Consider the following 12,601-nt stretch of genomic DNA (forward strand, 5'->3'; position numbering starts at 1 on the left):
TACGATTGATGAAACAACCGGACCGATTGAAGATTCAACAAGCGCGACGATGATCGAGAACAGATGCGAACGATAGATCCGAAAGAGTAAACTACACGAAAGGAGATCTCGAGAGATACAGTGGCTCGCGAAAGTGTCTCAGCTCTTGTGGAAACTCTCTATGAATTATAGACGCGTTATGAAAGATTCTGAAATTTCCCTGACGCTCTAACAAAATCATGATCGTTTGGTGAAGTTTCAAAGGAATCTGAAAGTGAATATGAAAGTTGCTTCACAAAGATCACCAAAATATCGTATTTGAGAAGGTCAATTTTAATCGTTACATTGATAAACCACGGTATTTAACGAGACTATATATTTGCAATAAAAGTATCTTGCAGTTTCTAGGGACATTTTCAGATTGGTTTCGACGTAATCGTGACACTGGTATTTCGTTATAATGATAACGAAATTTCAAAATGATCCGCATAATACACGCAACATAGGCGTAACACGTGATACATTCTAATACGTAAGTATATAATCCTTTTTATATAATAAACACAATATATATCATTTCCAAATTGAAACATTTTCCAGACAATGCGAAATAGTTACGTTGCAATGAAATTTGCTAAATGAAATTTCGAAACGCTTTATACGATACACATAATATACGTAACATCATTACACGTGATATGCGATACGTTTCAATCGTAATACGCGTTATATAATACGAGTTATAAATTGACCAATATTATCAGGATAATGGCGTCTCGTTAGGCTGCTAATAAAATTTCAAAACGTTTCATACAACGAGTAAAATTTGCCTCTGGCAAGCGTTGAAATACTTTCCTGAGCCGCTGTAAACGACCAAGAAAAGGATTAGTCAGTCGGGCCTAGAACACGGAGATACGAAGCCGAAGAAGTGTCAGGGACGCCGATCGGAGAACCACGCTCCTTTCGAATTCACTGTTCTCGCGATACGACCGATCGATCGAACGAAGCTCGCTGAGCCTGGAGACCTAAATCTCGGTGAAAATCCACCCTTACATTCAGCCGCCTCCGCTCTTTCTTTTCCTTTCGTTGCGGCTGTTCTTTTCGCAATCTCCAGGATTTCCTATGCTTATCGATGATTCATTGCGTTCCACGCGATCGCGACATGGCCACGCGAGATCGACGAATAAATACCGAGCATAAATGTCACGGCAGAAGCACCTTCTTTCGTCCCACGAATTGTATTCCCTTCGGACTTTGCCATGGTTTTCATGCAAATAGCGAAATCCTCGAACTTACTCCTAAAGTCGTATCGAGCGGAATTCTGGCCCGAAGACAAATTCCAGCGCGCGGTAGCACAGAGTTGGGAGATTTTCCGGGGAGTAGGCGCATCGGCAACAACTCGGAGGAATCTCGCTGGCGTGGAATAAAATTAACGTCCGGTTGGAACAATTTTACGGGGCCACTTTACACGAACGAAATTTACGTATCGCTATCGTTCTCAAGTATTTGAACATCTGCACGATGTTTCTCTACCGTAGATCCTCTAGCTCTTGCCATAACCGAGATAAAATATTATACTATCGCTAAGTTGAAACTGGAGCAAGAAATACGGCTGGATCCTTTTACGTACGTAACGAATGCTTAATACACCTATATATGTTATCTCGTGAAACATGTATGAATTTTTTAAACGTGACTAAAAATACGTATTTCTATCCCTAGCAAAATACCAACGTCGAACAAACAGGCTTAATGTCGCTTGATACAAACACCAGCGATTTCTATCTGCTCCCAATTACTCTTTCCGTCGAGAATACAAATATCGTGTATTTATACCGATCGATCTTAACTATGGATTTCATCGATATCTACCAACTGTGCTACACGATTGCCTGAGACAAGATCAAAATCAAAATTGAACGAAACAGTCTCGTCTGAATTGTATTCGCGTCTACGATCGTTCCAGCATCCGCGTTCTTGTAGTTGCTAGCGTGATTCCACTGGGACAGAAATTTCGTCGTAAGGACGAGCGATGAAAGATTCGAATGCGTGCGAAGAAGAGCGATGCCAGGGAACCAGGGCAGTCGAAGGCGAAGAACAAGGACAAGTCCGCGTCGCGACTCGTTGGAAAGTCGCAACGAGACATCCGCAGCGCTCGAAACACGCGATGATTCCTATTACTTCCGCCTATCTAACGATGCATCGGTAACCTCTGTCAGCTGTTTCTCATCGATGCCTGGAATCTCATTTACCGAACGCTTAATAGACAATCAGCCGGCCGAAGCGACCGGGCAAATTGTTTCGATCGACTGCCACTTCCGGCGGCATTCGACGCTGTCGAAGATTGCCTCGTTGACGCTTCTGTCATTCGATTATTTTTCACCCGTTTGTAATGGAGTTCGGCCTCGCGTCGTTGACGACGTGCCGCATCGAAAAGAAGAGGAAGAAAAGAGGTCATCGGGCTCCAGGATCGGACAATATCGACGAGGAGGAAACGAAAGAACGGAGCGTTGTTGCGGGGCCGACGTGAATCGTTTCGTTGGATGTCGCATCCGGCTCCATCGCCGGTGTCCGCGAAATTACCTAATCGATGACTGCCGGACATCTGCGTTCTGTTTCTGTCTCTTTGCGATCGTGCTGCGTTGATCGAGTTCGCTGTTTTCACGAGTACAGTCGTCACGAAGAAATGGCAATGCTTTCTCTTACGACGAGTATACTCGTCGGGCGTAAAAAGTAATTGCAACTTGCTGTTTAAATTGCAGTTTAGTCATTGCATTAATAACATTGGCAAATAAAACGGTCGTTTCATTACAACTTAATTCTATGTTATAACAGCCACGCATACGCGCGTTTGACTGTCGAGTATACTCGCCATCGCTTTCTTCTTCCCAAACGTTTTAGGCACACGCTTTTCAAAGAGACTGGTTAGTCGAAGATGAAACGAATGAACAACGTGCGATGAATTACGTTTCTAGTCTTTTGTGAGACAGCGTTTTTAACTACTTCAGGCTACTGCCAAGTTGATCGATCCGTGTTAATAAATTTTTGTAAAACTGTTAAAGCGAGACGAACGTAACGAACCAAAAGGTTTTCAACTTCGAACGCGGATGATTCAGGTAACATCGTCGGAGAGAAAGACGTATATGCGATGTAATATTTCGCAAAAATTAAACGTTATGACGTAGTAGATATATTCCGATCTATCGTGGCTCATGAAATATATCAAATGGCTTGGGGCTTGCAAAACATAAAATTCGCGCGATCCTGTTTTATAACGGTACAAGTTATGTAACAGTATGCTAAATCGAAAGTAATGTCAACGTTATCGATTCCGCATTATATATTTAACATCCGGAATAGAAATCTCACTTTCGGAAATTAATTTATCTCAAGAGGAACAATGCGAAATTCCAAAGTAGACTTTCGAAAATAGCGTTCGTAATTGTCACTTTTCTATGCGTTCCAATTTATCGAGTTAATCGGCACAGCTTCTAATTGCCAGAACCCGTTCATCCGAAAGTTAGTCTGTCGCGCATTCGTTACAACCATGACCGATCCGATAATGCGATTTATAAAACGCTCAACGACAATTTTATTTCACCAAGCGAATATAAAAATGACTTTAGCATAAAATTCAGAGATTGTCAAAGCGATAAGCTTTTTACGATGCGCTTTCGGAGGCTGATTTTTCTTCTTCTTCTCCTTTTTTCTTCGCGTTGTCCGTATAAATGACTGCGTCATCTTACCGGTATTCCCATTTCTTTGAAAACGATCAATTAGATCGAGGTCGATCGAACGATAGACATGGAACCATTGCATCCGGTTGCAAACGGGAAACCGTGGCAGCAGGAAGCTTAGAAACGTCAACGAGCGTGCGAGTAGATGCGACTACACCGTGTCTGAATCATTTATCGGACAATAGTAGTATAACGCGATGATTAAGCAGACGTGTCGCTGCATCCAATTCGTACTCCTTGCAGGTTGGAATTATACCAAGATGATATCGCGTGAAGTTGAAATTCTAACGTAAACCACGTCTCTGTGAGACGAGCAGAGACGCGAGCCTCTGTCACGTGTTTGCCAATCTTTGCCGGGACGGTGTGTACGACTTTATTACGTCTGAATTTCCTAGCAAACGATGAGACTCGTTTATACTTTCTTGTGTATCTTTGTTAACTTACGTGTATACGAAGGAACGATTTTTATTCGCCAACCGACGACAAAATTCACGACCCAACAAACGGCAAAGTATCAGGAAACGAATTGTTTAGGCCGCTGTCGAAGTAAACGCGAAAGCCGTTGCGCGCCACGATTTATCGTCTAATAATATCGGTACGTTGACAAGTTATAAATCGTGAAATTATAGACTCTCTTTTTACGATTTTTGACAGACAAGACGATCGGATAATCTGTGTAATTTCTAACATTCGCTCGTCCAATTGCACTAGCCCTGCTCGCGCGAGCTTTTCGCTATTCTCCTTATCCCGACGTATGATCTGTATTCGAAGGAATCTCAGTGACGCCAGGAAGATTCCGTGAACGTTGCGGTCTTTGTAAAAGTTATCTCGGAACCTACCCTGCCGATTATACACAACGATATTATACGCAAAGATGTATAACCTTCGCCTAAATAAAAGAAAACCCTGATAAGGAAGAAAAAGAAAGGAAATTTTAGCCGGGAAACAGAGGAATCTCAGTTGCGTGGTAGAAATGTTACCTCGGCATCGTTGGAAAATCGAACGGCGACAAAGAGGAAGAAAGGAAATTTTGTCGCAAAAAAAACCAGGTCGAGAAGAAATTGCGAGCAAAGAAAAAGGCGCGAAATACAGTTGCCAGGGGATCGAAGAAAACAGAGCGCTCGCGGTGAAAGGTTCGAAAGGAGGAAAGTGACCATCGACGACGTTAGATTCGAGCGAGAGAAGAAATCGACGCCAGGGGCCGGTAGATAAGCATCCGTTGAAGGGACAGGCTATATAGTACATAGGGTAGGGATAGAGTATAGGTAAAAAGGTACAAGGGAACGTTTGTTCAATTTCTACGGGCAAACGAGAGAGGGATAAAAGCGGTGGAGAATTGCGAAATGCTTGGCCCGCATTCGCAGTAGTTCCAGTCGTCCATTGTCCGCGTGCACAATGGGAATCTTTCTAGCGACGCTTGTTGCTCGGATGCTAGCTGACTAAACTTTGCCCGCCGACCACGTGCGTCCTGCACACCCCGCAATTTCGCGCACAAACAGACATGTATACAAGACGTGTATATCGTTGCAGAGGGAAGAAGGAGGCAGAAATACGTAGAGACAGACGCGTTGGTCGTGTGGTAGTCGGTATCCATGCAAGCACACTGTGATTCGCCTGGGGATAGGTCAATCAATGACCTATTTAAAACGCCTTCGGTCTGACCTCGCGCACTCTATCTCCTACCGCTATGGTACGCCGAACCGAGACTCGCAGTTTATGTACGAGTTTAACTTTCCTCGTATTCTCGCTTCGATCTCTGTGCCTTATTTTTTTTCTCCTTGCGAGAACGACGTACGCGTGCTAATGTAGAGAATACCGAAGACTAGTTGACTTAGAAATTAGAGGAGAACATTATGCGTTGGCTATGTAGCAATTTATATAGGAATATTTGGTTATAGTTGTTGAATCGATGAAACGGTAAAATTATTAAAAGCTGCCTGTATTCCATTTCGAATAAATCGATTTTCTACGATCTTCTCGCGGCCAGCATTCGCTCTCTCCGCCACGTTGCTCTTCTTTTCCTATTAATTAGGATTAGTTAAATGCAAAAATATGCTATCGCGTATTGCCTATGTATATATATGTACATATTGAATAATATATATATATATATGTTGATATAATGCAACGATTAATTATAAGACGAAACAGCAGATTCGAATTTGTATCGTACATTTAAAATTTGAAATGCTGTCGAATTTCGCCTAGCCAACACTGTCGTATCGGATAATTTCTATTCTTGGTCGAACGTCATCCGGATGTGTTAAAAAGAAGTGCGATCCCTCGTTTGATTTGCGCGTTTAGATCAGCCGTCAATATAACTGCGAAAAAGCCGATGTATTTGGGAAAATCGTACAGGAAACTGACAAAACACAGACGATATTTCATTGAGAAACCACGGCACATATATAATAGAAACATCAGTATCGACGAATAAACGAAACCTTCACGATGAATATGTGTTCAAAGTTAATGCTTTGTGTAGCTTCTCGATCTTCTTTTATCTCGAAGCTTAACAGGACTAGCGTGCTATTACGTGTATAGAATAAATCGTGCTATAGTGATAATGAGATTGGTATAATAATACAGTGGCTCGTTTCGCCTCGTGTACGAAATGCCACTCGCTTTTTAACGAGTATTAATTATGACAGAGATACGAACCATGAGAAAATAGGAGAAAATTCATTAGGATCGAAAAATCTAAGAATAAAACGTATATTACTTTTTAATCGGCGGAAAATATACGAAGTAGTAGAAAAAGCCGAGCTGATACTTTAGAAATTCTTACCGTAGAATTTCGTAGAACATGGAACGATTAAATAAATTCAATACTGTGTTTTACGTAGAAGGAATAGATCGTAAAATTAATATTAATTAAAATCTCTAAGGTTCTCGTTCTTTTGTCACCCTCGAACGACATAAACGAGTAAAATTGAAATAATTGTCCACGCCTGGTTACATTTCGTTTCACGTTGATAGAATTATGTAAAGGAGCCCGGTGATCTGAAATATCCACTGAAATTATATGCCGGGGCCCCGACAGAACGCCGAAAGAACGATACAGCAAAACGTGTATGCAAGAATTGGAAATAAAAAGCTAACTAACTAACGTTGTAACCAATAAATCTAAACGACACGCAGGAACCCTGGAAATGCTGCAAGTCCGTAATAAAGATGTTTTACGAACGCGATGGAAAAAAGATGGAGACGCGTTCGTGATATTCGGTGGGAGAGAATTCTTCGGTTGGGCGCGTGGCTTTTCTTAGAGGAGAAAATAAATCCCAAACAGAAGCTCTAGCCATGTTCTCGGATGTTACACGGTAGCACGGATAGCGTGCAATGAAACTTACTTATTTCGTCTCGCGGGCTGGAATAATCTTGGACAAAGCGGTTTTCTCACAGGCAAAAGCGGAATAAAAATAACGATATCACCGTTCGGTAAACGACAGACAGTGGTCGTTACGATCCAAAAGGATATGGATTAGTGATGAGCGCCAGACACCAGTTGCGCGGTCGTGTATTCTGGTCGAGGTATCGCATTGCAACCGGCACGAAACCAGGATAGGGTAGCTCGTCGCCATCCACGTCTACCCCGTCGTCTTCTTCGTTCTCGTCTTCCTCTTCGTCATCTTGATCGTCGTCGTCGTCGTCCTCGTCGTCCTCATCGTCCTCGTCGTCCTCGTCGTCGTCCTCCTCCTCCTCTTCGTCGTGTCGTCGGTGCGCGATACGTCTATTGGTCGACTGGCCACCCCCATCTTCGTCCTCGTCGTCCTCGAGATCACTGAGTTGGGCAACGTCACTGTCGGAACCTTGCTCGCCATTCCCTGCCCCGGCAGCTTTACTCGCCGGACGATACCGATATCCTTGGGGATAATGCAACGACATGCTGCTTCCCGGCTTCTAGATCTCGTCCAGCAGTCGACACGAGGATGACGAATCGTTCGGGACGAATCGTTTTCAGCGGCAGCCTGACACGAAGATCGTCTGCGCGGGATAATTCCAAATAGATTTGCTGGCAGATTTATCACCGGGAAGATATTGCCTGAGTTGCGCTGGCGACAACGTAGACGTCGCTGCTCTAAACGACGGGGCCAGGTGGACAGGTAAGAACGACATCGAGGACCCGATATGTAGTTCGGTCGGTTCTTTCGGCTACCTCTGGTATACCGATACAACGAGCGATACGAAGAACGCGCTTCTCCTACGCTTTACCGGTAGTAACATGCACCGTGCTTTTCGTCACGAACGTCTCGAGATCGAAGAAGCTGCCTCACATCCACTGGCCGCATTTTACGTTGAAGTAGCGACAACGGTGAAATCCAGGTGCGTAACCGTGCGCCTCGCGATGCGCTTGCCCGGTTTCTCTCACCTGCAATTCTCTCTCACCTACGGTTGCCCTGTCGTACGGAGGTCGCAGCTCACCTGCTACCAAGCAAGGTGATCACTCGCGGTCAATGTCGGCACAACGATTCTTCTTCGAACGATAACGATCGAAGGTTTTGTTTTCGCGATGACGATGATCGAGAGAGGAACGACGTTGAAGGACGACCGAGGAACCGAGCGATAGAACCACCTGCCGTGTAAAACGTGTGTGTGTATGTGTGTTTGTTTGTTTAGGTGTGTGTGTGTGTGTGTGTGTGTGTATGCGTGCGTGTGCGAAACGAAGTCCCGAGGGAGACACTTTTTGGCAGCAAGATGGAAAGGCAAAGCGCGTGAGTGGCGCGTGGTACGTCGCGTGGCAGCCCCGTTAAAAACGATCCAGCTTCCCAACCCTTCTTTGGGAACGTAGCATCTAGCCTATTTCTGACTCGATAACTCGATCGCGCGCGACTAACGACCACGAATCGGCCTACCTGAAGAAATTATATCCCTATAAGAACCGCGACCCATATCAAACTGTTGGCGAACGTGCGCGTCGACGGTGCCCGGCGCAGCGTCGACCGGTGACTGAAAAAAACGTCGAACATCCTTGTCGACGGAACGAAACGCATGCGCGACCCTTCCGTCTAGGCGTCCCTCGCTCATCCGCTTCACGACCTTCTGCATCCTCCCTCGAGAAGATCAGCGGATCCTCCTACTCTCCTCCCTCTCTCTCTCTCTCTCTCTCTCTCTTTCTCTCCTCCCTCTCTCTCTCTCTCTCTCTCTCTCTCTGTCTTTTCTTTTCTTTTCTCCCTCGTTGGTTCGTTGGTTCGTTCGCGGTGACCTCTCCGTGGTCGTAGATAATGTACTCGAACCGCGAAGAAGAAAGGAAGAGATAATCAGAAGCAGCCAAGGAGGCGCAGGCAAGCACGGAAGAAGAGAAGCTGATCTTATAGCTACTCCTCTCGAGATCTTGTCGCTTTGGTTTTCACTGCCAATAAAGTGCCACACGCGTGCTCCTTTTTTTTTTCTTCTTCTCCTTTTCGAACAATGCGTTTTATCTCGTTTCTAGTACATGCGACAGATTCGATACCAATTAATAGAAATTCGTTCCAGCCGTTGGAGATGACGATCGACAACAGAAAGCGTTGTTTATTACGAATCGTATTTTTTTACATAGACAAGCAAATACTTGGACGTTGACGAGCCATCGTCGGTATACGATCTTTCAAGGCCTAACTTTAAAGAAGATGAACCGAAACGATCTTAACGGCTTCGACGTGCACGTGCAGTGACTGTCCAGATTACAACCTTACCGCTATATTTAAATGTGATCACTATATTTGTATATCTGTATGTATGTGTGCATTTCCTCTCTTTTTATACAATTATTTATTTGTATTAAGAATTATGTATGTAAAATATACATATATAGATAGATAGATATGAGGTTGTTAATAGTAAATATCTGATTCTTCTTATTTCAGCTTTCTTCTCGCTTTCTTCTCTTAGTGTGTCTACCAATCTCTCTCTTCCTCTAGTGGTTTATATACCGTGTCTATTTTCGGTTGGAATTCAACGCGAGATTTTGCGGTAGGCACCGTATTATGTATCGTTCCCAACAAAAGTTCGTCAGTAATCAAGAACCGATATGTGCAAACGGACGCTGTCACCGTTTGTAAAATGATTATGATTTAATTGTAAATATGATATATTTATCATTAACATATTAAGCCGTTGGGTGTAGAAATTAAAAATGAGTCGTACGCAATTATTTGTACACATTTATTTTATTAACAGCAAAAACATTTGTATATACAAGCATGTCCAACAAGTGTTATTCTTAATAATATAATAAATTCCATTAATGCTACTGCAAATTATGATACAATACATACACTTGAGATACGTAACTTGAGATACGTAACTTGAGATTCGTTAAATTTTATTATTTTACTGCTTCTCTACTCTCACCATCAAAAACAATATAGAATCAGCTTTTTTAGTAAACTTAGTTACTAATTAATAAGGATCTTATTTCTGTTGATCTAGCAATGTTGCTAATTGCTCAGGACTCGTAACAGGCAGCGAACACGTGCGATGTTTACATACATATACAGTTGCTCGATTATTCACAGATTTCATATTTCTGAGATGTTGGTTTTTACGCAATAACAGGCTGTTCGTTTTGTCGGGATCAATTAAGAGAAGAATCCTGTTGGGTATCAAACGTTTATATATAACGCGAAGTAGCTCATCGGTATCCTTGGCACCTCGTTTTCCAACCACATACATCTAAAACACGACATATACACGCAATCATTTCAAAAGCTCATCAAGTTTTTGAAAATTGAATATACTCGATGCATAGAAGTTTGCACGCACTTGCGCTGCATCATCGTGGTAGCGTACGAGTGCTGATGTTAGTTGTGGAACCGTAACAGGACTCTGCATCAGCAAATGTCTGAATACTCTGAACAGATGAGCAGCTTTATCCTTGAATTCGTCGCAACCTAAGTAATCTGCCAACCTCAGCAAATTTTCAGCGGCAATCGAGTTACCGGATGGTTCCGCTCCGTCATAAGCTATATGTGAAATTATAAATCTTCAAATACATATCTGATCTTTCTCTTTCATTCGTGTTACGACCTAACACTAAAATCGTAAACGCAACTATCACAGCCTGATGAACTTAACGACTGGACGTAATGAAACATTGAGCAGGCGCTGCTATAAATATTTGAATTACTTTCAGCTATACTGCAGAATGTTGGTTTCTTTGATTTCATAGCTGAACGCAATCACAACTATCAGACGTATCATATAAAACCATGAAAGCTTTAATTGCTAAACTAAGATTATCTTGAAAATACTTAAATATACCTTCTTTAAGCCTGAGAATTATACTTGGATCGCTTGATGTTGTTGAGAAATATCCTCCATCTTTTTCATCCCAAAAATATTGATCTTGAAGATGTTGCAATTTCTCAGCAAATTCCAGCCACTCCTCGTTTAAATCAGATTCGTATAAATCCAACAACCCTTTTATAACGAACGCATAATCGTCTAAAAATCCAGGTATGGGTGTACTTCTAAAAATAATAAATATTAAAATGTACATTATGATACGCCGCGTAATTTAATAGCAATAGTATACGTACATTTGTATAATCGTGTCTTTTTCGTCACGGTAGCAACTATGAAGTAATATATTCTTGGTTTCATCGAAAAGATATTCTTTAATAAATTTTGCGGCATCTGCCGCGCGCTCAATATATTGTTTATTATTTACTGCCGCTCCCCCAAAAGCTAAACCACTTATCATAAGACCTAAATCCAAGTTGTTTATTAATTTAGCAGTTAAAGAAACATATATTAGCGTAAAATATATGTAGAAAATATATTGTTCACAACTCTTTACCATTCCATGCTGTAATGATCTTATCGTCTAAGTGAGGCCGCGGCCTTGCAGATCTAACTTTGTATAACATGGAACATGCTTCTTTCAAATACATTTTAGTTTCTTCAACTGGAAGATTGAAATATCTAGCAGTTTCTTCAATTTCATTGTACGCTATTAATACATTTTTTTCTTTTATCTCTCCGTGTGGATCCTGATAAGTAACAGGTTATCAATTATATATTTAGACATAGAATAGGAATTAATATTAAAAATAAGAAAAAGTATATAGCATACTTGATGCGATTTTACATTTCCTGATTCGTTTACATTGAAATGGCGACAAAAAATATCCGAAAGTTTAACATGAGTTTCATCAGAAACTTCTTTATTTAAAATTGATTTAATTTCCACAGCAGACCACACATAAAAAGCACCTTCCTTTTTCGCATGTGCGTCGTGCGTAGGATAAGAATCTGCATCTTCAGCACTATAAAACCCACCTTCCTAAAAAACATAAAATAGATAAATGTTAATGTACATATAATTCTGAAAACAGAGCAAATATAATACCTTGTGACGAAGATCTCTTATTACATATGTAGCGATATCATCAACAATTTCGGCAAAAAAATTATCTTTAGTTACAAGATATGCATCTGCATATGATTTCATTAACTGACCCTGATCGTATAACATTTTTTCAAAGTGTGGAACGTGCCACTCACCATCTGTAGCATATCTAGAAAAACCCTATTTAAAAATAGTAAACATTATTACAAATTATTTTGGAGCAAGCATCGTGAATATTTTGTTTAATAACTAATTAGGATTAAAATTCTTACCTGACCTACATGATCATGAATACCACCAAAAGACATTTTTTTTAAAGTATACACAGACATATGCAAGCAAGGTCGTACAGACTCCACATTGGGTTGACGTGCATACATATGAAATAAAAAGTTCAAATTTACCGGCTGGGGAAATTTTGGTGATTGCATATTATACGTAGAACCAAACCCACCAAATTTAGGTTCAAATCCATTTACAAATTGCTGAATACAAATTTTACTACATTCCAATGAAGGTGTATCATGTACCTATGTAAAGATATCATTATTCA

General features: G+C 41.5%; 2 protein-coding genes and 1 long non-coding RNA gene across 11 annotated transcripts in view; 1 reads left to right on the forward strand and 2 right to left on the reverse strand.

The window, feature by feature from the left end:
• LOC100651843 (voltage-dependent T-type calcium channel subunit alpha-1G) overlaps positions 1 to 8,646 on the reverse strand; it is a 107,699-nt gene extending 99,053 nt beyond the window's left edge. For all 8 annotated transcript variants that reach the window (XM_012313521.3, XM_048409811.1, XM_048409815.1 and 5 more), the window contains exon 1: positions 7,195 to 8,646. In XM_012313521.3, the coding sequence (XP_012168911.3) occupies positions 7,195 to 7,601 (407 nt within the window). In that variant the 5' untranslated portion in view covers positions 7,602 to 8,646. The remainder of the gene's footprint in view (positions 1 to 7,194) is intronic.
• Positions 1 to 10,044, forward strand: LOC125385895. Its single transcript, XR_007225631.1, has 2 exons — positions 1 to 511; positions 9,256 to 10,044. It is a non-coding gene; the product is annotated as an uncharacterized LOC125385895 (long non-coding RNA).
• Positions 9,847 to 12,601, reverse strand: part of LOC100649778 (spermatogenesis-associated protein 20) — a 5,362-nt gene continuing 2,607 nt past the window's right edge. For both annotated transcript variants that reach the window (XM_012314088.3, XM_003399146.4), the window contains exons 6-13: positions 12,321 to 12,578; positions 12,049 to 12,228; positions 11,773 to 11,982; positions 11,497 to 11,689; positions 11,237 to 11,405; positions 10,959 to 11,167; positions 10,461 to 10,660; positions 9,847 to 10,370 (exon numbers count right to left, since the gene is read on the reverse strand). In XM_012314088.3, coding sequence (XP_012169478.1) covers positions 10,110 to 10,370; positions 10,461 to 10,660; positions 10,959 to 11,167; positions 11,237 to 11,405; positions 11,497 to 11,689; positions 11,773 to 11,982; positions 12,049 to 12,228; positions 12,321 to 12,578 — 1,680 coding nt within the window. In that variant the 3' untranslated portion in view covers positions 9,847 to 10,109. The remainder of the gene's footprint in view (positions 10,371 to 10,460; positions 10,661 to 10,958; positions 11,168 to 11,236; positions 11,406 to 11,496; positions 11,690 to 11,772; positions 11,983 to 12,048; positions 12,229 to 12,320; positions 12,579 to 12,601) is intronic.

This window comes from Bombus terrestris, chromosome 11, assembly GCF_910591885.1.
Source record: "Bombus terrestris chromosome 11, iyBomTerr1.2, whole genome shotgun sequence".
NCBI classification, from domain to species: Eukaryota; Metazoa; Arthropoda; class Insecta; order Hymenoptera; family Apidae; genus Bombus; species Bombus terrestris.